The sequence below is a fragment of the Ambystoma mexicanum genome, chromosome 3q (assembly GCF_040938575.1).
Source record: "Ambystoma mexicanum isolate Mex_15411 chromosome 3q, UKY_AmexF1_1, whole genome shotgun sequence".
Classification (NCBI taxonomy): Eukaryota; Metazoa; Chordata; class Amphibia; order Caudata; family Ambystomatidae; genus Ambystoma; species Ambystoma mexicanum.
Window position 1 is genome coordinate 65,073,482 of NC_090926.1, and position 27,485 is coordinate 65,100,966.

The 27,485-nt window shown below is 48.6% G+C and overlaps 1 protein-coding gene across 2 annotated transcripts in view; it reads left to right on the forward strand.

Annotated features, from left to right (window-relative positions):
• Window positions 1–27,485, forward strand: part of LOC138582124 (zinc finger protein 2-like) — a 240,710-nt gene that overhangs the window by 76,407 nt on the left and 136,818 nt on the right. For both annotated transcript variants that reach the window (XM_069653122.1, XM_069653123.1), the window contains exon 3: window positions 5,742–5,852. In XM_069653122.1, coding sequence (XP_069509223.1) covers window positions 5,742–5,852 — 111 coding nt within the window. The remainder of the gene's footprint in view (window positions 1–5,741; window positions 5,853–27,485) is intronic.

A 27,485-nucleotide genomic window follows, 5' to 3' on the forward strand; every position in this document is an offset into this window, starting at 1 on the left:
CCCCCTAGGTAAGTGAACCTGGACTGGGACCACGTGAACCCCATAAGGTCAGAGGGGGGTTGCGTGCAATCAGTGAGTGGGAAAAGGACAGATATAGAGCAGTTCACCTTCAGTCCGGATATGTGTCCAAAACGGACCACGTCTTCCAGAATTGGGGCTAGGTTAGTATCTGGGGAACGGATGTAGCGCAGGTCATCATCAGCATATAGGGAGACGATGTCAGACTGGCCCGTAGTTCGCAAGCCTCTGTGAGCGTGTGAGTGACGCATCATGTCAGCAAAGGGTTCCATGGCTATAGCGAATATTAGCGGGGAGAAGGGGCAGGCCTGTCGCGTTCCTCTGGCTATCTGAAAAGGGGGGGAGTACCTGTCCTCAGTGCGAACTCTAGCCGATGGACTTGCATAGAGCAGCTTAACCCAGGATCGACAGTTGGGTCCAAATTTGCATTTCTCCAGGACTCGCCATAGGTATTCCACGATACTGAGTCGAATGCTTTCTGCATATCTAGGGATGCCGCCACTGCCTGCACCCTCGGGCCGATCCTACTGATCACGTTAAATAAACGCCTCAGGTTTAGGGAGGTGGAGTGGCCCGGAACAAATCCTGCTTGATCTGGATGAATGATATGGGGGAGGAATGGGGCTAGTCGCATGGCTAATAATTTGGCGTAGATTTTGACGTCGCAGTTAATTAGCGAAAGGGGTCGGTACAAGCCACATTGGGTGGGGGATTTGCCAGGTTTAAGTAAAACCGTTATCATCGCCTCCCGGAGTGAGGGAGGGAGTATGCCCCTCTCACATGCCTCCTCCCATAGGGCCATTAGATGTGGGACCAGAAGGGATTTATATTGCTTATATAGTTCAATAGGGAGGCCATCCGGACCAGGGGCCTTGCCAGATGCTAGAGACTCAATGGCTTTTGTAAGTTCTTCGGGAGTGAACGCCCTTTCCAGAGAGATGCTGGTGTCAGTGGACAGGATAGAGAGAGGGAGGCTCTCCAAATAGGAGTCGATCTCTGATATCTGGGCACTATCTGCTTTCGAATATATGGAGCTATAGAATGTTAGGAACTCTGAGTTAATGTCTTGTGGTGATGTGGCCAGTGTTCCATCTGGCCTCTCCCTCGCTGGTATGTTGGGGGCTCCGAATGCATGGCATATTAGCCCGGCTAACATACGGCCCGGTCTTTCTCCCTCCCCATATTTCCTAACCAGATGTGGACCGTCTAAAAATGTAACCCCCCGTTCGGCCAGAATGTGGAATGTGGCCAGTTCTGCACCCAGTGACGCTAAGGTCTTGGGGGATTGGTCCAGAGCATATTGGGCCTCAAGGGTAGCTAGGGTCGACTCGCTTCTCGTGATATCCAAGGGGATTTCTTTCAGGATACCACTTCCCTTGGAGATGGCAATGCTCCTGATGTATGCCTTAAAGGATTCCCAGAGGGTTGCTTGTGACTAGACAGAGTTAGCATTGAATTCAAAAACTTCCTTGATGGAGGATTTGAGTTCAGAGCCAAAGAACGGATCAAGTAGGCAATGAGGCCTCATTCTCCATTGTTTAGCACTATCATATTCACGATCCCAGCAGAGGGAAATGAGCACTGGCGAGTGGTCAGAAAGAGTTCTAGGGAGAATCGACAGGTGGGATAAGTGCCTAATAAATATGTCCGATATGAGCCACCTGTCAATCCTAGAATGCAAATCGTGCACTGAGGAGTAGTAGGAGTATGCTCGCAAATCGGGATGCATGAGCCGTCATGTATCTACAACCGATAAGCGAGGGAGGATAGAATAAGCTGCCCTGGAGAGCTGGCGAGGTTTGGAGCCTGATCTAGGACATCCAGTATTGTATTAAAACCACCACCCCATAGGATCGGGACGAGGGGGAAACTTTCCAACAGAGAAGCCAAGTGCAGGTAAAAATCGGGGTCATCAATGTTCGTCCCGTAAATGTTTAGTACGGCCACTTCTTTGTTTTGTAGGGTACCTAGGTTCAACACATACCTCCCCTGTGGGTCCACCCGTGAGTGAGTGCACATGAATTTGAGGCTTCTATGTATCAGAGTCATCACACCTCGACTCTGCGTAGAGTAATTGATATAGTACCTCTGGGGCCCCCACTATTTCTCACATTGGTCAGAGCGGGCGTGGGTCTCCTGTAAGCACAGGATTTTAACGCTATGGCGTTCAGCATGAAGTTGTATCTGCCGCATCTTTTTATGATTGCCTAGACCCCGTACATTCCAGCTCATGAACGTTAGCTCATTATCCGCCATTTGTATAGGGATGCTGGACAAACTCTAGTTCACAGTGGAGTGGCGGACAATAACGACCCAGCTGAAGCGGACCCATCGCCCCACCAGCCCCACTATAACCTAATCTTGCAACATGCGTGGCATCACTCGCGGTCGTCAAGCCATTTTTAACATAACTCCCACATCCCTCCCCCAAACAGAGGAATGATAACCCTGCACAACCATAACAGCAACCAGATCAGCGGCATCAACGCCTGAGGGCCTTTTTGCTGGCCTGGCGGTAATGCTCCGGACCAGGGAATGAAGAAGGATGATTGCAGCTTTGGATAAAGTTAACCAATGTGACTAGGAAGGAACACATGGATTGAGGAACAACAGAACGATAGAAAACCAATTCCAAATATTAATGCATTCCTGTAAGACAGAACAACAGCTTAAGTGATCGGTCGCATATGGGCCTATTACCAGGCAAAAGCTTAATTGACAAAGAATTGGAGCAACAGTCGGTTGCATAGTACCGGAGGGGAGGATCAGCCAGGGAAATGTTCATCAATGAATTTCGAAGCTTCTTCTGGGACTGTAAAAAAGAATGTCTGATTGGAGTGCTCAATCCTCAGTTTAGCAGGGAATAGCATAGAATATTTGACCCCTAAGTCTCGGAGTCTCTTTTTGACTGCCAAAAAGGTTTTACACTCCTGTTGCACTGCTACAGAGAAATCCGGGTAAAGATGGATCCTTGCTGCTCCAAGAAGCAGTTCACCCTTGACTCTAGCCGCCCTCAGAAGAGCATCACGATCCTGAAAATTTAAGATTCTGGCAATGATGGGACGTGGAGGAGCGCCAGGTCTGGGCTTCGCGGTTAAGGCTCGATGGGCTCTTTCCACTGCAAATTGTGGGGACAGTTTCGGCGATTCCAGAAGTGTTAGAAGAATGCGTTCCACATAATCTTCCATGGGTTCCTTGACAATGTCTTTGGGTACTCCCGACTATGCGCAGGTTATTTCGTCTTGAACGAGATTCAAGGTCATCATTCTTCCTTTCCACTGCTAGCGCTCGACTGGAGAGTGAGGAGACCGTTGCCCGAAGATCATCCTCAGCGGCACCCACCCTCTGTTCAGTCTCGGCCACTCGGCCATCAGTCTTCTCAATATGTGCTTTTATGGATGAGATGGTGCCGTTCATGTCATCAAGTTTGGTGTGCAAAGTGGTGAAGCCCTCGCGAATATACTCCAGCATCTTCTGCGAATCATCATGGGTCGGAGGGGCTGACGCGCTGGGTGTGTCCTCCGGTGTTTCAGCCGCTAGTCTAGCCAGCGTTTATTTGTAACCATATTTAATAAGCTCTGTTTTTTCCCCACGCCAGCTCCTTTAGTCATGGTGTCCACTATGGGGGGTTCTTAAAATATGGGTAAGAGTGGGTGGCCAGAGGCGCCAGAATCCAGCTAAGCCGATAGCGCCGCAGGGTGTCTGGGAGCGGGCTGCTTGGATCTCCTTCAGTGACGTATTGAATTCTCCTCCGAGAAAATTATGTTCTCTGTGCTACTCGAGGCTTGCAATTGTGTCCCAGCAGAGGTTGTATCACCGCCCTGCCCGCCAATGGTCTCGTTCCATTTGCTAGTGCACCAAGTTCTTTGATCCATGCCTGCCTCAATGGCAGCGGGAGGCCACTCAGAGGGAGATCTCCAGGAAAGTTGCCCGAACACGGTGGTGCCCAGGGCAAAACGCATGCAAAGTGGGTGCCGGCACCAATACAAGTCAGTACCATCAGACGGGGCCCTGTCAGCGGTCGCCACTCGCCAAGTATCAAGTATATAGTGGGAGACCAGAGTATTGCCGTTCAGGAGAGCCAGCCCCCTACTGCCAGTGGATGTCAGGTGGGGAAGCTCCCTCCAGCTTCAATGCAGGGCTGGCCCCTCAGGCGTGGGAGTTGCTTCCGGTTAAATGTAGGAGTAAGCGGTGTCTCCTAATGTCTATAACCGCTAATTCTACTGACCGTTTTCACCACACTGTTGTGGATGCGAGGGATCAAGGGGGTCTCCGGGGTAGCAGTCGTGGGCACTGCCGCAGTGTGGGCGCAACACGCTAGGGCCCCATTACCCCCTAGATATCCTACCGTGTCTTCAGCCTCATGGAGAGTGGAGTCGCAAGCCGCGTGCGGCAGGGGGCCCAGAGATCAGCGCACCAGCTCGGGCCCCACAGTGGCGCGACAGTCTCCAGGCAGCAGATCCGCCACCCGATGCATCCGCCCGGTAGGGCATCCGTGACAAGCTGGACCACGTTCCGGGCGGATGGGGGGGTCCAGCAGAAGTCAGGCCAATCCTCACAGGAGCTCTTCAAGCCCCCAGTCCAGCTCTGCACGGGAGACAATAGAGCGCACCCGGCCGTAAGATGGCTGGGACGCCCCTCCCCCGCAGGCCCGCAGCGCCAGGGAACACAGCAGCCTGGCTGGCTGCGGCTGCCAGAACTGGCGCACGGGGATAGGCTGGCGTATTCAGCGTTGGTATTAGTTGCGGCCGTATCTCTGCATCCACAGTGTCTTCGGAGCCGCGAGTCGGCAGGGATGCGTTCCGAGGGTCACTTCACAGGCCACGGTAGGGGTAGAAGGATTCGCTGAGTGGATAGGGTTATTTTTAAGAAAAGGATTATTCCGGTCCGGTGCTCGGCACTCAGGCTGCCATCTCCATCAAGCGCAACAGTGCCCCGCCTAACAAGGCTCTTCTAAGCTACAAGCAGGAGCTACATAGCTCCCTTCAATGTCGAACCCTCTATTTGTATAAATGCCCACTGTGTTCAATTTCACATTTGTACTGAAGGTTCTCTGTCTTGGGTAAGCTTTGTTGTACAGGGCTTTCATTTATTGTTCAAAGCAAAATGAAATTACATTTCACTTGTAGTTTATGGGTCCTCTTTCATCGGGTTTGTCAAGTTTCTGGTAGAGCTGCAGTAGTTTTTGGCAGGCATGCAAGTACCTATGCAAGTGTGCTATAGTTGCTCATATGATTACCACAAAGACTCCCTTCTGAGCAGCACAGCTCCCAGGCATTTCTCTATGGTCTTTGATCAGGGAAAATATGTGTACTAGTCAGGCTTCAACTGCACAATGTTTAGGAACACTAAATGAAACCTTTTCTGCAAATCCATCCATTTTGGCCACTTGGTAGAAAACAGACTTTCATGGGTTCTCTCTGGGCTGATTTAAGTATTCTCTGCGATAATGTCTGCATTGTGTTCTCAATTTCTAAAAGCTTTTGTAGTATAATATGGTATTCACAAACTCTCATCACCATTCATGGTTTCGTCTGGCCAGTACTTTAGGGACAACATGCAGCCAGCCCATTTACCTAATTTCTCCATGATGCACTATTGGTGCTAATGTACAGTTAATCATTTTATCTCCTATTTCTCTATATTGCATTAATCCTGTTGTATTTCCCCATCATTCAAGTAGCTGTAAACTAATGAATCCTTTCTATTTTTTCTGAATATAGGCCCACTTATCGCCAACTCTGTCTTTTCATTAAGAGCAAAAGGAAAGGAAGATTTGTATCCAGTGGAAAATGAGCATTCTGAGACAAGGCACAGTGACCAACTTGCCATGAGTGAGTAAGAGGCACAGACATGATTAGTTAGAAGTATTTGTTCACTTATGATCTAACACAAGCTCACATGTTATGTTATTAGTATTTTATACTGTGAATGCCACCACCGTAGTGGTCCTAAAACGCAAGGGCTGGTCCGTGTAGATGTGAATTGTGACCCTGCTACGGGTGGCAGCCAGACTGTGGTCTGTAGAGTGGAAAGGGAATGGTGCCAAGGAGAGCTGGAAAAGTCAGGGGGACAAACGCGTGTACAGACTTAACTCACAATATGTAGGGAAATTAAAACGTATGGGAGTGATAGTGTTCATTGGGAAGAATATATAGGTTTCAGTGTTTTGACCAGGGGGACATGTGATAAATGTCCTTTATTGGCCAGCAGAATGTTCATGTGGGGACATTACAAGTCTTGTTATTATATTATGTTAAGTCATTTTGTGGATGCGTGATGGCCTTGAGGTGGGTGCAATAGATCCGAGATGTTGTGGGGGCTACTAACAGAAAATCATTGGATTCCCTCCTGCTGATAGCCAGACAGGGTTCTGTCTGGAAAATGCGAGCCACTGTCTGAGGTGTCAGACCCAGGAATTGGCTAAGTGAAGACTGAGTGCTGAGGGACACAAAGGGAGAGCTTGACAAAAGGATCTCACACCCTCGGCTAAATCAGATTGGCCTCGGCATGAGAAGAGAGAATGAGTGCTTCACGTGTATGTAGTGAATTGCTAAATAAGGCACTGCAATAGAGTATGAGAGAATTAAATTAAAGGTACGTGTTTAAGATATTGCATGGCAGGCCAAACAGGTCAAAGGAGACATTCCCATTGAGCACAACACTCTAGGAGAGCAACTGTCCATTTTCAAGTCCATATTCATAGGCTGTCTACCACCTTAAGCACAGGCTTTGAGGCCTTCCTGCACTGCATACGTGTACTGAAGCAATGCTTGAAAGATTAGAATAATACACGCTTCCACTTACTCCCTAGGTCCTGAATGGCCATGAATGGCAAGGTTCTACAGAAAAAGATGTGAAGGAATACGGCCACTTTTCAGTTCCGGTGGTATTTGGTCTGTGGCTCCGCTGGGAGCAAGGCCCTGGACACAAGCTTACATGTGCATTGAGAGTTCTGTGAACAGACACACGTGAGCTCTGACTAACAACACATGTGCATCAACTACCTTCAAAGCTGTGTTATTTAGTTGTTTAGTTAGAGCATTTGAAAAAGCTGTGTCTGGAAATAGGATCGATCGAGCGCTGTATAGTCTGAAAAGTGCTACGAGGCTAATACAGTATGTAATGTAATGAAGCGCGCTTGTGCCATTTGGATGGCTTTACTGCGCATGGCCATGCAAGAAAAGAGGGGTGTTGGGTTGTTCGGGAAAGGCAGATGCAAATACTGTGGTGTTGATGCTTGTAGTAAGTGTGCATGTGGGCAGTGGGCAAGTAATGTTGGCAGTCCGTTTCGCTCATGAGGGAAAGCCCAATGTTTGTCAGTTGAAGACATGAAGGTTTCAGTTAGATGAAACAAGGGTGTGGGAGCCTCTCTTCTGAGAACGAACATGGGTCAAATACCCTGTTCTATGGGATTCCTCCCACTCAGGAGGATCTACACCCACCTTTTAGCTGGCCACGCCCTTCACAGAGGCGAAATAATCATTGGCATATCAGTCTGGTCCCACACGCAAGGGCACAGTCCAGCACCAACATGCTTTGCAATCCACCTCTGAACAAGAGTACCATCAGCAACCTCAGACACGTGTTTCGGCCTTGTTGTGCCTCTTCAGTGAGGTAAAGCTGAGCCTCTCTTAGGCTCAGTGAGCAAGGGGTCCACGTCTGGGGGTCCACGTCTGGATTCTCGGTACGGGCTCCCAGACCCTTTTTTTAAAATACTTATATAGATGTTGAGGGCAGGGTTTTTAGGCTGCAAAAGTGAGCAATGATGCTGCTCTGTTAATGTGGTGTGTTTGTAGACCGCTTTCTTCCTTGTTTGAGAGTTGATTTTGTGAGTAGTGTAAGGTGGTGAGAGACGAATATAGAGATGTGAGGTGAAGATGTGAATTGGTTACAAAGGGAGGGGTAAGGTTCAGTGCGGGGGGAATGCCTTGGATTCAAGATTGTGGGACTCAGACTCGTATTTAAGTATTAGGATGTCGCCTCTGTTGGTAAGGGTTCTTGCTGTTCTGTTTTATTTGAAAGGGCACATAGAGAGTGACCCAAATGAATGCAATCTCTCATGTGCGTTGGCTGATACATTGTCTACAGACCTTTTGTGTGTTCATGAGATTATTGCTCAGATTCCATTTAAAATAGAGAGGCTGACCCAAATGTGTCCAATCGGGCATAGTCTGTGGCTGGCATGTTATAAAGGTTTGTGGCATGTTTGTGCATGTAGGCAGAGGGAGTTCCATCCGACTGGTGTTACCACGAGAGGGACCTCTGTTTTTTTTTTGTCTAGTCTTATCTGGTGTCAATTGAATAACCTGGTTTTCAGGGATTTTCTGAAGATCACAGATATCTGGGCATAGCATTCTAGTATTTGGCTGCAAGGTGATGGAAGATCCACTGTGGCATTTACGGCTGAAGTTAGGCAACAATACTAGTGCTGAGTTGATGGATCGAAGCATTCTCAATGGTTCGTAGTGGATGTATTTCCTTGTGGTAGATTCTGGGCCCCTTCCATGCAAGGTTTGGTGAGCTATGTATAAGGTTGTGAAGCAAATTGTTTATTTGATCTGGTGCTAGTGAAGCGTTTGTAGGGCTGGAGTGATGTTTCTGTGTCATGGAACTCTCAGAAGAGGTCTAGCTGGTGTGTGGGAGCCCCAGAAAGAGGCTGTTGGTGTAGTCCAGTCTTGAGAGCACTATTATAACTGTTGTGGTTCTGTGCAAAAAAGTCACCTACGGGATGAAATAACAGATTGTTCTAAGTTGAAAAAGCGGTTCCTTTTCGTAAATGTGTTTATCCTCTGGCCCAAATGTGAGGTGACTGCCATTCAGACTGAGGCTTTGACGTTTGTGGTAGGTGTAGGGCGAATTCAGATTTCTTCAGGACAAGGGGATAGATGTGGGACTCAGTAGTGTGCTGCCGCAAATCAGATGCTTATTTTTGCTTGGGTTAAGTTTCAGTCTGTTTGTTCTCATCCAGGAGTCAAAGTGTGTGATATCTAGCAGTGCAAGTAAACGGGCTCCCCAGCATTATTGACCTGGAGGCTATCATCGACCACCCATAGTGTAGCCGCATCGGTTCTGTGTCGTGGTCAAAGTCTTGATTGATAGGATCACAGGAGGACCCAGCAGTCATTATTGACATACAGTTGATTTGCCAGTATCTTGTCACTAACGTACCCAAGACAGGACAAGGTGATTATTAGGCTTCAATTGCTTACCCTGTTCTGATGAATGCTAGTTTATGGTTCCCGTAAAACAGTGACAAATAAAAATGTTTGACCCCGAAGAAGGTCCAAATATTAAATCTAATTGGGGCTGAAACATGCAGTGCAAAGTGTAATTTGGCGATGAGGGTCTTAATGTATGGGGACACAAGCTACTGGATAGGGTGCAGTAAGGTTGAGGGATCTATGGACTGTATGGATAGAGTTTAAGGTATTGGCATGGGGACGATGTGCAGTAAGGTTGTTGATTTTGTTTATGGTAAATTTGTACTATGTGTTTTTTTAATGCAACATTGCCCTGTTCTAAGTGTGTATTAAAAACATGTCTATGTGGTTCTTTACTAATGATGACATTTACATATAGAGTAAATCATATTTTTTGAAAAATTACTTAAATGTACTTATTGTTACATGTCTTTTAAGTGAGCCTCTTGTTTGTTTTTTTTCCAATGCGTATTAAAAGCAAAAGAATAAAATCTTGTCAGTGAGAGCTTGTCAGGTGTTCAGCATCTAGCCTTTTTTTCCTAAAGCCGATTGTGCTTACCTCCTCCCACAACCATGAATACCCAGGAGACCATGATCATTCTTTTTGTATGCCTCAGTCACAGAGGACTTGGCACAATAGCTTGTGTTTTTCACACAATATTGTTTTGCTCTATAAGCAGTCCCCACCTCGCGCATGGTTTTTATACATCTTTTTTGATTAACTAGTATTTGAGAAGTTTTTGTAAAAGGGGGCGCCTTCAAACATTGTACATGTTGTAACGGAAAAATGTGGGGTGATGATCGGCTCTCTAATGCCTTTATTGCCTGCCGTGTGATCATGATACTTTTGTGTGCAGGAATTGTGGGAGAGGAAGCCCAGCACATTTAAAGAGCGCAAACCAAAAGTTGCTTTGAGGCTAATGGAAGAGCGCAGCCGAAAAGTAATCTGCAGTCTCCATGCCCGCTCTTGCGTCACAAGTAGCTAAAGTAGCTGAGAGGTTTAATCTCACACTCTCATTTGCCTGTGGGAAGCCCAGAATATCTCGGGACCTCTTCACTGCAGAGCCCCCCTCCTGCTCCGCCTTCCCCAGGCTAATGCCACACAGACTGCATTGACAGGAATCCCAGTTCCAGGTTTGGCCCAGAGGACACCACCATGGTCTCCACAGCCCTCAGTGCCCCAGTGTTTTCTCCATACTTAGGCTCAGCACAGTTGGGTAGTGTGCCAGTAGACTCTTTGCCCAGGAAAGCACTTCTTTACCAGGGGACAGAAAGAGCTAACTGTAATCTGGTGGGAGAAGAGCTTACTCTGCTGGATCCTGGTCATTGTGATGAAGCTTACCCTGGGATAGATGACCTCAACCATATCCCTGATTGTGGTTATAACCCAATGAAACCACCACAGGATGCTGTCCCACTGGGTAATGATTTTGAGGAATCTTCATTGTATACGTAGTTCCCATCAAAGCTTCCCCTTCAGATGACGTGCTAAATGTTGCTTTCTTGACAGAGATGCCAGCCTCAAGTATCTTCTTCACCAAACTGGGCAGGATAATGTTTTAAGTTTTAATGCTTTGGATTACCCCATTCCTTCAGAGGGAACTATTCCAACTCTGTCAGGTATTGGAGATCCGCAATGGCTATGTTTCTTACTATGACTTAGTTACAGAGGTTATGGTATGACAGTAAAGGGTACGGCAGCCATTTGCCTCCTTTCTTGTTCAAGTTCATTTATCTCATGCTCAGGTGACGCTTCCCTCCGGACCTCCTCGCCTGTATCTTCTGTGTAGCTGTCGGGGGTTTCTGTTCTCTTCTTTCTCCGACCTTTCTTAGTTTCCTCGTCCTCTTTCTCCTTCTTCTTCTTCTTTTCGAAGAGATAAGGGCAAGCTCCCCCGGAGGCCACCTTGACTGAGTGGAACCACCTCAGACAAGGGGGTGCTCAGGGGAGCCAACCCCAAACAGGAAAAAAGCCAAAGGCTAAACAAACCTGTATAGATTGCAGCAGATATTGCAGAGCAGCCAGGTGATGCGTCGAGGAGATGCTGGCTCTGAGGTAATAATGCTGGCTGTATCCAGAGGCAATAGAATGGGGAGGTTGATGAACTGCCTCTCATATGGATAAGGAAAGACCCAGAATAAAAGGAAGGTCTTAAGGAAAGAATTCCCAGTAAGGAGAAAAGAGGACGAGAGGATCGATGGATGGAGTGAAGCCTGTGATCTGGAAAGCGAGGTGGAATGAAGCACACTGCAGCTGCGACCAAAGATAAGATAAGATAAAGAATACTGACACCGCTTAGGCAAACAGAATAGGCGCAAGTCAGCCTGGAGCCGAGGAGAGAGAAATCAAAGGAGAATGCCGCAGGAAGGAATGCTCCGCCGTGGGACCGGAATGAGGCACGAGCAGGTAGCTGGCAATGAGAAGGAAAACAGAGAGAAGCCTGGTGGAGTCGGCTCCACTGAAGACATGGTCAGAGGGCGCGAGCCGAGACACACCCCCACAGGCACAAGGAAAGAAAAATAACAAAGCAGTGTCTCGGAACGGTCCGAACGCTGAGGGTATAGAACCACAGAAGGCAAAGGGAGCACCGGGATACAAAGTAGCAAATAATGAGCGTATAGCATAGAGGAGTTGCAACGCTCCGTGCACAGGGCGTGGCCTGCTTATATAATGCCAGAGCTGAGGAAAGCTAGACAGCTGCAGCAGGGAAGACGTGTCTACCTGAGCTACCTGAGCCTCCAACGCTGCCAAACCTTCCTGGGCCGGAGCATAACAGTATGTCCCCTCTTCATCGGGGTACCCCCATGTTTGCCCAGATGTTGACTGTGAAACTGACGGATGAGACGAGGGACACTGCCGTCTAGGTTCCCAGGTCCTCTTGGCGGCAGCTTAGCCAGCTCTTCCCCACTGTTCTAGGTACTGCAGTTTACCATGTTTGTATCTGGAATCTATTAACCTGTCCACCTCATACTCTTCCGGCTCCAGATTCTTTGGTATTGGCAATCCCGGTAAGCGACGCCCATGTGGATCGGGTATGTATGCCTTCAAGAGAGACGCTTGAAATACTGGGTGTACCCTCTTCAACATTTGTGGGAGGTGCAGAAGGAAAGCGACTGGATTCACCTTGGACATGATAGGATATAGGATATGGGTCAATCAATCTCGGAGAGAACTTTCCTGGGCGTACCCATCGGGGCAGGTATTTAGTGGACAACCACACCAGAGTTCTGACATCCCACGGGGGGTCTTGTCTTCTTCTTTGGTCTGCGTATCTTTTGTACCTTTTTTTGCTAGTTTCCAGGGTTTTGATGGCTTCTCTTTGGGTACGCTTCAGTCCTTCTAGGTGTTGGTCTACCGTAGGTGCCGAGGTGGGTCTCATGCCAAAAAGAGGAATGTCTCTGGGGTGATACCCGTAGGTAACAAAGAAAGGGCTTCTTCCGATTGCGGAATGTTTGGCATTGTTATATGTGAATTCAGCCATGGGGAGGTGTTCTACCCAATTCTCTTGTTCTTTGATACAGAAGTAATGAAGATACTGCTCCAGAGTGGCATTGAGCCGCTCTGTCTGATCGTTGCTCTGGGGGTGGTAGCCCGATGATACTGCTCTTTGGATACCCAATTGTTTACACAATGTAGACCAGAACTTAGAAGTGAACTGTGATCCACAATCAGAAACTGTGGTGTGTAGTAGGCCATGAAGGCGGACGATGTCCTGAAGGAAAACTGAGGCTGTTTCGGGTGCTGAAGGTAGTCCTTGTAGGGGAGAAAAATGTGCTAGCTTTCTGAAGGCGTCGACCTTGACCATAATGGAGGTGTTCCGTTGAGATGGGGGGAGGTCGACAATAAAATCGGTGGAGATGTGTTCCCACGGTCTTGACGGCAGGTCTTGTCGAAGCAAACCAATGGGTCTCTGAGTGGAGCATTTGTTAGCAGCACAAATGGGACACACCAACACGTAGGCCTTGACATCCTTGTACATATTCGGCCACCAGAAATGTCACGCCAGGAGTTCTGTGGTTGTCTTCTGGTCCTTGTGTCCTTCTGAAGGAAGGAACAATTTTCCCTCATGGAAGTATAGGCTCTCCCTTCTTTCCAGAGTCTGCCTGTGCCTACTGGGAACGGGCCTAAAATGGGTTGCTTGTTGTACTTCCTGTAAGAAAGTTCTGATCTCGCCCAGGAATCTTTTGCCTGTCCATAAACCTTCATGTCCTTGATACTGCCCAGTGTCGTCGCCCAGACTTTGAGACAGGGCATAAGTTAGGATGTTTTCTTTGCCTGGCAGGTAAGTTAAATCAAAGTCAAACTCAGAGGAAAATATAAGTCCAACGGGCATGACGTGAGTTGCTACATTCCATTTGTCGTAAGATTCTCAGGTTACTATGGTCCGTACGTACCAAAAAAGGATGAGCGGCCCCCTGAAGCAAATCCCTCCACTCCTCACAGGCCTGTCGAATTGCCAAGAGCTCCTTTTCAAGAACTGAATAATTTCTTTCGTTATAGGTGACAGTCCGGGAGTAGTAGGCCGCTGGATGTTCAAGACCATCTTCACCTGTCTGTAACAGAGCAGCACCTACTGCCCCTCCTGAGGCATCAGTCTCTACTATGAATGAAAGTGCCTGATGGGGTTGGGCTAAGGCTGGGGCTGAAGTAAAGACTTGTTTGAGCGCCCGGAAAGCATTGTCAGCCTCCTTATTCCATTCGAATGCCTTTCCTTTTTTCAGCAGGGAGGTAATGGATAAAACAATTTCAGAAAATCCTGGTATGAATCTCCTATAAAAGTTTGATAGGCCTAGGAATCGTTGGATCTCCTTGATGTTTGTAGGTGCGCGCCATTGTAGCACCGCCTTGGTCTTGCCAGGATCTATCCAAATCCCTTCCTCTGAAAGGATAAAGCCCAGATAGGATACTGAAGATGTCTCGAAAGCACACGTTTTGGGTTTGACCAGCAATTGGTGGTTGTGTAGAGGTAACAGTACTTCACAGACATGTCGACGATGTTCAGAAAGATTGGAGGAAAAGACCAATATGTCGTCCAAGTAGACTACTACTGAGGAGAACAGCAAGTCAGCGAACACCTTGTCCATAAAGCGCTGGAAAACAGCTGGCACAGTTACCAACCCAAACGGCATAACCCTATACTCAAAGTGCCCTAAGGGGTTCTGAATCCACTCATCCCCTTCCTTTATACGCAGCAGATGATAGCCACCTTTTAAGATCAAGTTTAGTTAATAGTTGCCTCTTGCACTGCTTCAAGTATCTCCTTTATCAAAGGCATCGGGTAACGGTCTCTCACTGTTTGGCTATTTAAACCCTGGTAGTCGAAACACGGCCTGAGCTGTGAAGTACCCTTCTCAGGTATGAAAAACATAGCTGCATCGGCTGAGCACCGTGACTCCTGAATGAGGCTGTTTTCAAAGTTGCCTTCCAGGTATTCTTTAAGAGCCCTGCGTTCAGGTAATGACAACCGGTACATTCTGTCGAAAGGTATGGAAGCCCCAGGAACCAATTCTATTGAACAGTCTTCTGGACCATGTGGTGGTAAAGTACGAGGTATCTTGGCCTCAAATATGTCAGAAAAGTGCTGGTAGTGCAAGGGTTTAGACTGTACCACTGATGCAGACAAGGATACATGGGTACCCTCTCTGGGTTTTGGTAGAGGTTGCAGAAGACAATGTTGGTCGCAGTACTCTGAGAGAAAACAGATGGTATTGGCTGCCCAGTCGATCCTGGGGTTATGTTTCCGTAACCAGGGCATACCCAATATAACAGGAAAGTGAGCCGCCCTGATGACATCAAAAATGAGCCGCTCCTTATGTTGGAACAAGGTCACTGTAATGGGACTGGACTCCTGTACTATGAGACCAGAAGAAAGGGGAGTGCCATAAACTCCTTCCACTGGAATGGGAGTATTCTTGTTTGTAGGGGTATCTGTTGCTCCTTTGCCAAAGTGACATCAAGGAAGTTTCCTGCAGCCCTGCAATCAAGCATAGCTAGTACTTCCAAAGGTGGCGAGGATTCCAAGGATAACTGTACATTGAAGATCATTAGTCTGTTGTGGTCAGTGGTCTCTTCCGTTTGGGTGACGTTACAGAGACTAGTAGCTTCACCCCCAAACCTTTCCTTGCCTAAAGTCGGGGAGTCGCCTTTCCCTGTCGCCTGGGTGGCACTTCTGGGCAGTTTCTTAGGAGGTGCTTAGATGAGCCACAGTACATGCCGAGACCTTGGTCTCTACATCTCTTGCGCTCCTCCGGAGTCAAAGTCCCCCTTGCATTGCCGATCTGCATTAGTTCATCAACCTGGGCCTTTATAGGGAGTATCAAGGGGTTGACTGAAGATGGTGGATAGGGTCTTGATCTTCTCTCCTGCTGTCTTTCGGTCAAGCGAAACTCAATCTGGAGAGTCAAGGAGACCAATTCCTGGAAAGTGTTGGGTCTGGCTACCCTAGCCAATTCGTCCTTAATATCGTCTTGCAGACTCTGACGAAACAGTTTCTGTTGGGCGAAGTCCGGCCATCCAGCATCTACCGCTAGCTTCATGAAAGAAGAAACATACGAGACCCTTGCCGGAAGTCAAGCAGAGCTTCATAGGAGGAATACTGCACCTAGGGATGGTCAAATCTAGCCCGAAACAGCTGGACAAAAAGTGCATAGTGGTTTATTGTAGGATCCGACTGGGTGATCAACGTTGTTGCCCATGCCAGAGCGTTCCACACAAAGTTTGATACTAAGAACCCAGCTCAAGCCCTATTCAGTTCATAGGCCAGAGGGCGAAAGGTGAAGTACACCATACAGGCTTCCAGGAATTCCTTGAAGGTTTTAGGGTTGCCGTCGTACTTCCCAAAAGGGAAGGACAGGGGAGGCAGGTCGCCCCGGTTGGTAATTGTTGTCTTAACGTGACATTTTCTGCACGCAGGGACTGCACCTACACTGTTAGCCCTTGTAAACCTGCCACCAAATCCTGATATTTGTCCAGGGAGGCCATGTTAGTCGGTTGGCGTTGCAAGCTCTCAAGCTCGGGGGACTCTTCCCTCCGGACCTCCTCACCTCTTTCTTCTGTGGAGCTATTGAGGGTTTCAGTTCTCTTCTTTCTCTGACCTTTCTTAGTTTCCTCTTCCTCTTTCTCCTTCTACACCTTCTTCTTCTTTTCGGAGATATAGGCGAGCTCCCCCAGAGGCCACCTTGACTGAGTGGAAACAGCTCAGACAAGGGGGCGCTCAGGGGAGCCAACCCCAAACAGGGAAAAAGCCAAAGGATAAAAAAAACCTGTATAGATTGCAGCAGGTATTGCAGGAGTAGCCAGGTGATGCATCAAGGAGATGTTGGTTCTGAGGTAATAATGCTGGCTGTATCCAGAGGCAATAGAATGGGGAGGATGATGAACTGCCTCTTATACGGATAAGGAAAGACCCATAATAAAATGAAGGTCTTAAGGAAAGAATTCCCAATAAGGAGAAAAAAGGACAAGAAGATCGACGGATGCAGTGAAGCCCGTGAGCTGGAAAGCGAGGTGGAATGAAGCACACTGCAGCCGGGACCAAAGATGAGATAAAAAAGAATACTGAGCCTGCTTAGGCAAACCGAGTAGGCGCGAGTCAGCCTGGAGCCCAGGAGAGAGAAATCAAAGGAGAATGCCGTAGGAAGGAATGCTCCGCCGTGGGACCGGAATGAGGTGCGAGCAGGTAGCTGGCAATGAGACGGAAAACAGAGAGAAGCCTGGTGGAGTCGGCTCTGCTGAAAACACGGTCAGAGGGCGCGACCCAAGACACATCCCCACAGGCACAAGGAAAGAAAAATAACAAAGCAGCGTCTCGGAAGGGTCCGAACGCTGAGGGTATAGAACCACGGAAAGCAAAGGAAGCACTGGGATACAAAGTAGCGAACAAAGAGCATATAGCATACAAGAGTTGCAACGCTCCAAGCAGGGGGCGTGGCCTGCTTATATAATGCCAGAGCTGAGGAAAGCTAGACCGCTGCAGCAGGGAAGATGTGATTACCGGAGCTACCTAAGCCTCCAGCACTGCCAAACCTTCCAGGGGCGGAGCATGACAATTTGTCATCATAAGGCAATTTAGGAAGCTGTCACTAAATCACTATCTGGCTCTAATTACAGGATATTTCTAACCCTAGGGATACGCTTGATATGCCGCCTATCTACAGGGAGCCCTCAGTTTCACTTACACCAGCATCCAACTCAAAAGAACGCAGAGACCCCTAAATATTACATGCTCAAAGGCCATCAACTGATTTTATTCAGATGCTAAAAAAAAGTAACAACCACGTATATTGTTCTTAATGATTTGTAGAGCTTGCCAGCACTTCAAAATTACCTGTCCTATTTCGGTTATAGCGTTGCAGGCATTCTTCAGGGTAATGTGAGGGGTCAGAAATGCGAGACGGACACAAATTTGTATTTTTCTCAATGTTTGCCATTTTTAAAATAAAGAGGGGTGAGATAAATGCCTATCTGTCCCTATCCTAACGAGAAGGTTCCTACCTGGAAAACTAAAACTAAAGAAAGATGACATAGTCTTATGTTATGTTACGGTGCATTTGTATAGCACCTTATATACCATTGGTATGATCTCAAAGCTCTGTGGGTTGAACGCCCTTGGGGATCGTAGTGCTTGCGTGCTCTTGGTATGTGTGCAGCCAGAGCGGTTTGTGCGGGGTTTGCTGCATTCTAATGCTAGGTGTAGTGCAGTGGTTGGGAGAGATCAGTGTAATGTGAGCAGGAAAGGTAGGAGGTCTCTGAGTCTGCATTCTGGCTGCAATGGGGCCTGTGTAAGAGATTGTGTGCAGCTAGGCCGATTTTTCTCATGGGGTATAACTGCATTCTAACAGACTGTTGAGGTGTTTAGGGAATAGTGTGGATATGTGTGCAGCTAGGCCGAAATTGATCGAGGGGTATACCTGCATTCTATTGTTTGTTGGTGTAAAGTGGAGAATGAGCATAGTGATAGGAATGTGTGTCTGTGATTACCTGCAGGAGGTCCTGGTTCCTGATTACTTTTGGTGAAAAATGAGCAGTCTGTGTCTATCCTGGTGGTTCTCTGTAGTGCATTTCAGAGAAAAATACTGTGTGGGTATGTTCTGTTAGACTGGTTGGACGGTCCTTTTCCAGATGTTCTGTTGTAGGCGTCGAAGGGTCAATGTTTCCAATCCCTGGTCGTAGTTTATGGTGGGAGGCTGTGTAGTTCCTGACATGTTAGGTTAGTGGTTTTCACATGAATCTCCGGAGTGTCCAGTCAGGCATAGTTGCCATTGTGCCTCCAGTGTGTGAGTTCTTGGCCTTTTTCCTAGGTAGGCCAGGGTTGCCTCATTGCTTGGCCTTATTCCTAGGTAGGCCACGGTTGCCTCATCTGATCATTTACACCCTTGTATGCCTGATAGGTGGCATGAAATGACACAACCGTAATGTTTAAACCCTAAGTGCTATAAGGCTGTGCATGCCTTTATAGGGAATTGTTTTTTTTTTTAATCAACATTTTTTTATTGATTTTCAAGTTAAGACAACATTACATTCATCTCTCTGCATTACAGGAAAGGGACATGGGGAGGGGAGGACCGGAAGGAAGGGGGAGGGAAGGGGAGGGAGGGGAGGAAGCAGGGGCCAAAAACATATCATATGAACAACTTCCGGGAAAGATAATGGGATGGAGCGAGAGAAACAATCAACTCAATAAAACCGAATAACATCTATAAAACCAGCTTCGGGGACCGCGGTCCGACAGACCGTCAAATTTAACATAGGTTGTCCTCATGGCATAGATTGTTCATAACAGATTCGATGTGCCCACTTGTGCTGGGCGTCACCCGGTCTCTGCGGTTGGGGGGTCGCCGTTGACACTCAGTTAGCCTCCTCCCACCTTCCCCATATTTTCTCCGCTTTTTGCGGGCAGCCTCTCGCTTTGTACACCCGATGCTCCATTACTGCACATATGTCCACGTCCGTGACCCACTGGTCGTAACTAGGTGTACGTTCCGAGCCCCACAGTTGTGCAATGTTCCGCCTGAGAACCGCCATTGCAGTTGACCAGAGCAGTTTCTCATAACGGGATAAGTCCGTTTCACTGGAGATCCCCAGGAGAAGGTGCTTAGGGCATCTCGGTATCGGTTTACCCATAACGCTAGATAGTTTGTCACAGCATTTCTGCCAGAGCTGCTGGATGTTACTACATTCCCACAGGATATGAAAAAAGGTACCTTCCTCTCGCTTACAGCGTAGGCATCTTGCGTCCGAGGTCTTACCCCAGCAATAGAGGGCCACCCTCGGGTAATAGGTGCGGTGTAGGATCTTCAATTGGACGAGTCGGAGCCTTTCGGAGATGGTTGTTTCTCGCGGGTACATCAGGGCCTCTACCCAGTCCTCTAGTTGAAGTGGTCCCACATCTTGTTCCCACTTTGTTTTCAGACTGGTTAGTTCCGGTGTCGCAAAGGATGTTATCACATTGTACATGGTAGAGGTGATCTTCAGCTCCACCCGATCCAGGACTATGTTACGCTCCAGCGGGGAGCTTTCCAGCAGGTCTTGTGTAATCTGTTGGTGGGCCGTCCATGCATGATTCAGCTGCATGTAATGGTACCGCTCCGTATCTAGAAGCGAGAATTTCAATTGCATCGTTTCGAATGTTGCCAGGTTTTCCTCGTGTATCACATCTCCGATACTGGAGATTCCTCGCTCAGTCCACTCGTGCCATCTGGGTAGCTTTTGTATTTCGGGAAGGCTGCAGTTGTTCCACAGAGGTTGGGCCAATGTTAGTTTATCGCCCCATCCTAAGAATCTATGCGCTTCCTTCCATATTCTCAATATATGCGATGCCATGTCAGGTTTTTGAGGGCGACCCAGGCTTCCATATAGGAATTCTAGTGACTTGGCCGTGGTGTTGCAATTGAAACCCTTGATGTGTGGGAGGCTCTTGTCTCCATGGAGCATATCGTTTACCACCGCCATCTGGCTGGCCCAGTAATATGACTGCAGTCTAGGCAGCCCGATCCCCCCTTCCCAGATGGACCTCTGGAGAGTGGCAAGAGCAATTCGTGGGTGACCTCCTCCCATAGCAGCTTCCGGAGGATACACTCGAGTTTGTGGAATTCTCGATGGTGGATGTATAATGGAGCGTTTTGCAGGATGTATAAGAATTTGGGAGGGCGATCATTTTGAACAGGGCTGCTCTGCCCATCAGAGTCACTGGCAAGGAGATCCAGTTGCCTGGGTCTTCTGCGAATCTTGCCACCAGGGGGAGAGGTTTAGTGTTGCGTATTCAGTAAGAAGCTTTGTGATGCGTATCCCCAGGTATTTGAACTGTTCTCTTTCAATCTGGTAGGGGCCAGCCGCCAGGTCCGCCACTGAGGCGTCTCCTATAGGGAAGAGGATGGATTTGGACCAGTTCACATGTAACCCACTGAATACCTCGTATTGTCCTAGCAGGTGCACAACTCTGGGGCAGGAAGTGCTTGGGTCCTTCAGGTTGATGAGCAGGTCATCCGCATAGAGGGATATTCTGTCTTCCCAGGTCTCGGACCAACGAAAACCCTCCCAGGCTGGAGTGTTTCACAGCAGGATTGCCAGTGGTTCGATAGCGATAGCGAAGATCATGGCCGATAGCGGGCAGCCCTGCCTCGTGCCCCTCCCCAGACTAAAGAGTTCTGATCGCCAGCCGTTGACCTTGGTCCTAGCAACCGGGGATTCGTACAGCAGCCGCACCCAACTCATGAAGTTCTCACCGAATCCCATGCGGCGCATTATGGTCCAGACAGCCTCCCATCTCACTGAATCAAAGGCCTTTTCAAAGTCAATTGCTAACAGGGCTAACGGGCCCTGTATGTTATTGGCCCTTTCCAGAGCTGAATGTAGTCTGCGGAGGTTCATGCGGGTTGATCTCTGTGGCATGAAGCCGCACTGGTCCGGGTGTATCAGGGAGGGAATTACCTGTTGTAGACGATCCGCAAGTAGTTTCGCCAGTATTTTAGTTTCACAGTTGATGAGTGAAATGGGCCTGTACGAGCTGCATCTTTCCGGGGGCTTGTCCGGCTTGGATATCACTATTATTGTCGCTTCTCGTAGATCTGGTGGGAGAATGCCCTTTTCCTGTGCGTGATGATACAACCGGAGTAATTGTGGGGCTATTACATTGGTACCCACCTTCCGCCATAGTTCCACCGGGAAGCCGTTTGGTCCAGGGGTTTTACCGGTCTGGAGACCTGACATGGCACTTAAGATCTCGTCTTCTGTGATCTCCTGCTCCAGCAGCTGCAGTTGCATCTCATTTAAAGTAGGGATATCAATTTGGTCCATAATCGTGGCGTCCATCTGGGTCGTGGGTTCACTATAAAGCTCAGCGTAGTATTCCGCGAAGCCTTGGGTTATTTCCTAATCTGTCACCCTTGTGTTCGCACCACTAGTTTCGAGCTTCCGGACATGGCTGCGTCCCTGCTCCTTCCTTTCTTTCCAGCCACGCGAGCAACTTGCCCACCTTATCGCCTATTTCATAGAGTCTTGCTCGCATTGCAGTATGCGCTTGTTTAGCATTGTCCATTGCTATGCTCTGAAGCTTTTTTTGTGCTAGTAGCAACGCCCGATTAGAGGCTGGCGTGTTCTCTATTATGTGCCTCTCCTCTGTCTGTTTCACTTGTTGTTCCGCTTCAACAGTCTTACCCCAGTACTGCCTCTTCTTAGCAGTCGTCCATGATATGAATTTGCTTCTTAGCACTGTCTTGTAGGCTTCCCATAGTGTTTCGGGGTTCGTTGCTGTCTGGGTGTTTAGCTCGAAGTATGTATTGGTGGTTTCCTGTAGTCTGTCCACGAGCTTTGGGTCCTCCAAGTAGTACCTATTCAGGCGCCAGCTCGGCGGTGGGAGCCGTCGGGATGTTATGAGCAGCAGTTCCACTGGGGAGTGGTCAGAGATGCCTCTGGGTAGCATGTTTATTTCCTGTGCCCTGTGTATATCCGTTGCTGGGGTGAAGAAATAATCTAGCCTTGAGAGTGAGACATGAACCCGCGAGTGGAACGAGTACGCTCTAGTGTCTGGGTGGAGTTCTCTCCATACGTCGCACAGGCCGAGTGCGTTAGGGTTTCTGTTGCATAAGTGTGATCTATCCAGGGTTACATTCATGACTTCATTGAAATCACCCCCTAATATCATGCAGGTGGAGGTATCATTAGCGATTAACGGGGCAATGTCAGTGAGTAGTGGCTCTAGAAGGGTTGGCGGTGCATAGGTGGCTATCAGTGCAATGGATTGGTCCCACAACTCACCCGTCGCATATACATATCTGCCGCCTGTGTCATGGGTCACCGTATTAAGGTGGAAGGGGAGGCTTTTGTGTATCATGATCATGACGCCTCTAGAGCCCATCGTGAAACCTGAGTGGAATAGCAGTTTATAGTTTGTGCGTCTGAATAGGGTACATTCAGTGCCCGCAAGGTGGGTTTCAGATAGGAACACTATGTCGGCCCCCCGTCTATTTAGGAATTGCCGCACCAATCGGCGCTTGACTGCATTGCCCAGGTCATTGACGTTCCATGTCATGAGCCTCAGTGTTCTGAGGGCATCAGTAGTACTGCTATGTGCTGCCATTTGCGCTTGTGGTGATAGCGGCCAAAGTTGCCGCTGACGGCGTTATGCGCCTGTTGCGAATGAGCCTGTGGGTTATTGACATCAATTCTAGCCATATATCCTTGTGAGTTTGACTGGTCCCGACTATAGCTGAACTTAACAAATCCCCAACCCCCCATCCCATACTCCTCCCAACTAGAAGCATCGGTCGCCCGAACAAAGAACTTATGGTATCAACTGGACACCTCACATGCAATGAACTTAGTATCAGGTACAAGTGGCCTTCCCCTGCTTGGAACCCAAGGGGAAGGTAATACTCCTCTAGAGGTAAACCCCGGGGGAGTCTTCACGTATGATACACGTGGAGATTGTTGTGCTATCGGGAGAGGGGCTCTCCTTGCTTTGCGGGCTTGGGGCATTCCGCGGCCGCATCAAGTAGGTGTATGCTGTCTGTTGTTGCGTGTTTGTGTATAGTGTAGGAGGTACTCTAGTTTGACCTGAATGTACAACAGGGCTACGGGCCCCTGGCAGATGATGGGGCAGGGGTCAGCCCCCCCAAGTCTTCCGGCGGGTCCTGCGCCGGTGGTCGGCGGGGTTCCCGCTGTTGGTCCGGTGGCAGTCTTCGATTACTCCCCCTATTTTCGCGGGGGGTCGACCAATCTCCGTCTATGTTTTGCTCAGGCCAGCGCCAGGCCTCCTTAGGATCAGTGAAGTGGACTATTGTGCCTTTGTGGTAAATCTTCAGTTGCGCAGGGAAGAGCAGCCGTACTTCACTCCCATTATTTGCAGTTGTTTTTTGAGGTGGTCGAAGGATTGCCTCGCCTTTTGCACCTCCCTGGTGTAATCGGGGAAAAAGGCGATTTTGGATCCATTGAACGTGCTATTATAGTGCATGGGGGGGCGCCGGGTGCAGGTCTGCCCGTGGGAACTCTGTGTGCCCTCTCTATGGAAAAGAACTTGGAGAAGGCGTCGGGTTCATACAGGTCGGTCAGCCACTGTTCTAGAAAAAATTCTGTGCGGGCGCCTTCTGCCTTTTCGGGTATACCGAGTATGCGCACGTTGTTGCGCCTGGATCTACCTTCTCCATCTTCAATTCTGTCCTCCAGCTCTTTCAATTTGGATGTTATTCATTCTAACCTCTGTATTGGATATATACGATGCTCAGCCTCCCCGGTATGTGCCGTTAGTTTTTGGAGGTCATGCCTGAGGAGAGAGACATCCATGCTAATTCCGTCCATTATCTGCTCCATGGACGTGTGGGAGTCTGCTATGGCAGCCATAATGTCCTTCAAAGAAATTCCCTGGTCTGTCTCCATCTCCTCCAAGGATTGCGGGTGGAGGTCTGGCGGCTGGAGCAGAGGAATGGTGTATTGGTCCATTCTGCTCAGCGTGGGAAGTTTCCTAGACTTATCTTTCCCCATGATGCCGCATACAGTGGTCGCTTTCAATCCTGCGTGTTGGGCCTTTTATCGAGGTTGTCTCACTGCATGTTATGTTCATGCACCTATCGCACTCTGTAGGTGTTGGGGTTGTGGTGAGGGACCTCCGTATGGAATACTCTGCGTGGGGTCCAAGTGTTCCGGCCGTCCCCAGCTGCTTCCTCTTCTTCGGGTACAGAACCTTCTAGCCTATTCTGCCTTTAATGGTGCCAGCTGGGTTTGAGCCAGGATGTTTTGCTGTCAGAGGGCTTGGTGGTAATCTGGATGTTTAGCCCTGTGGATCCCGCCCTCGGCGGTTATCTGCTTTGTTACGGCCAGCTAATTGGGGATGCCCAAGGCCCACCTTGCTCCGACCGCCACTCGAGCTATCTATGACCTTTCACCCTCCAGACGACCATATAGTATTTGCAGCGGGGACCTGTCCCCCATCATAGTAAGTGCTAGTTTCGTGCATTCAATATTTTACCCTCCGAAGACCCACTCATTCGCCACCACTGTTTGTGACGCCCAGTAGTATGTGAGGACATCCGGTACACCCAGACCCCCTTCCCACTCAGATTTGGTTGTATTTTAGGGCTATCCACAGGCTAGCATTTCCCCACTGTATCCTGGATAGTAACGAGTTAATCTTGGCAAAGGTGGTCTTGGGAACCTGTATTGGAGCATTCTGTAGCACATACAGCAGCTTGGGGAGTGCTATCATTTTGAACAAGTTGGCTCTCCCTATGAGGGATAGGGGTAAGTTTGCTCAATGCTTAGCATCTTGTAGTGTTGTCAGAATTGGGTTCAGATTATTCCTTAAAAACCTGTTCTTCCATAAGTATCATGATCCACAAGTAGGTGAATGGGTCTGTGGTTACCTGTAAGGGGCATCCCTCTGGGACTCCTTTGGTCCCTTCCTTCACCGGTATAAATACTGACTTGCTCCAGTTTATTTTCAGCCTGATCTGCTCTCAGAATTCCTGCATTATGACTATTTCTCTGGGGCAGGTCTGTCTCGGTTGACCCAGATATATTAGCAGATCGGCTGCGTAGAGCGAAATACGAGCCTCCCATCCCGCCAGCCAATCAAAGCCCTTGAGGTATTTGTCCAACCTAATTATTTCTGCCAGTGGTTCAATTCTAATAGGAACAGTAGCAGAGACATTGGGCATCCCTGCGTGGTTCCCCTCTGTAACGGGAAAATATCTGATGTTAAGCCATTCACTCGAACCCTGGCTCTGGCGTTAGCAGTTGTCCCCAAATCCAGCTTTCTTCATCGCTGCACTCAAGAATTCCCATCTTATTGAGTCAAAAGCCTTCTCAGAATCTTATGCCATAATAGCGTGCAGACCCTGGAGATCTTGCACCTTCGCCAATGCACTATGTAATCTCCTTATGTTCATTCTTGTGGCCCTCGCGGGGCCGAATCCGCACTGGTCACAGTGAATCAAACAGTTTATTACCCAAATCAATCTGGTTGCTAGGATTTTGGCCAGTACTTTAGTTCCGCCATTCAATAGAGATATCAGCCAATATGAGGAGCATAGCTCCCTTGGCTTTCCCTTCTTATGGATAACCACCATAGAGGGCAACCTTAGATCCTCCGGTGTCCCTGCTTTACGTAAAACTGTCCAACCCTTTTACAACACTCAAATGGGAGCCCATTCAGTCCCAGGGTTTTCCCTATCTGCAGTTTGTCTATGGCCTCTTGTAGCTCTCATCTCCCTTTCCAGTTCCACTCTTGCCTGGTCTCGTATCATCTCACCCAAATACTCCCCAATCCACCTCTCATCCAGCCCGAGCACTTCCCGGTACAGCCTCTTGTAATATTTGTCAAATTCCTTGACTATCTGTTTACCTTTTACAAGTTAGACTCTTCCTCCCTCCTCTCCAACCATGCCAATATCTGCTCTCTCCCAGATATTCTCATCCTCAGCGGGGTGTGGTCAAACATACCATGCGGAAGATAGTCCACCTCCATGACCCTTCCCATTCCTGTGCAGGGGAAAAAGGAATTGTCTATTCGGGAGAGTGATGCATGCGCCCCGGAGTAGAATGAGAATCACCTATCTCCCTGATGCAGTTCCCCCCACACATCTTTCATTCCCATCGCCCCTGCGAACGTGGCACATAACATAATTGAAATCCCATCCCATTATCGTCAATTTCACGATACGTGTCCAGCAATGACTGAATTTCTGCAAGGAGTTCAGTCTGCAGTGGAGGCGGTGCATAAATATTCATTATCGCAACTCTACCTCCACAATTCGCCTGTTATCAGGATATACCTCGCCTGTGGATCTCTCTGCACTTGAACCACCTCGAGAGGGATTGATTTTTTTTTACCAAGGTAGTGACTCCACTACCTTATACTGCCCCCTCCCTAGAAAGCCATATGAAGTGCCCATTAGATGTGATTCCTGCAGAAGGACCACTTCTGCCCCATGCTTACCCCACAACCCCTTATTTTATCGTTCAGCCCATTCACGTTCCATATCAGGCATTTTAATTCCCTCCTATGATCTCCATCTGTCATGACTTGATCGTGCCATGTTCCTTTCTAGCGTGTCCATATTTGTGTACTGTTGCCCTGTGATCCTGGAGGTGAGAGAGCCCCGCCAATGCTGTGGTATCTGCACAGTAAACCAGAAGAACAACTATCCCTGTGAACTCCCCCCCATCCAATACCTCCCCCACGAACTTTGAAGCATCTGTCATCCCCTGAATACAACAACCCTACCATGTCCACCCGTAAGGGGGTGAGGGTCAGGTTTGAAGGGGCATGTGCAGGCACTCTCCCTGCTCCAGCGCAGCCACGCATGTTACAATGCTTCTAGGAATGTCAATGTCCGACCATATCGTTATCTGGCCGATAACCACTGTTTTCGCCCACTCTTTTCCCTCCATGCGCCTGTTGTTCCAGCCTTTCCCACAGGGATGTGACTCCCCCTCCATCCAGCAATCCTCTTTCCTTCAAAGCCGGTGTCGCTTTCTCCATGTCTTTGTCCATCGGTCTTCCTCTGTTGTTTGGGTCCGCCATTTCCGTCGAGTCTCCAGCACCTGTGGGGTTTGTGAAGAATAGAACTCTACGGGGACCTATTAGCCTGAGTGTCACAGGATATATAGTGTGGCACATTTGATCCCCTTCACACTAAGCTTCTTCCACACAGTGTCAAATTACTGTCTTGCCTTCTGGACTGCTTTAGTGAAGTCAGGGTATACTGCAACCCTCCCTCCGTTGACATCCAGAGTGCCCTGGTTTCTCACCACCTGTATTATATGATCTCTGT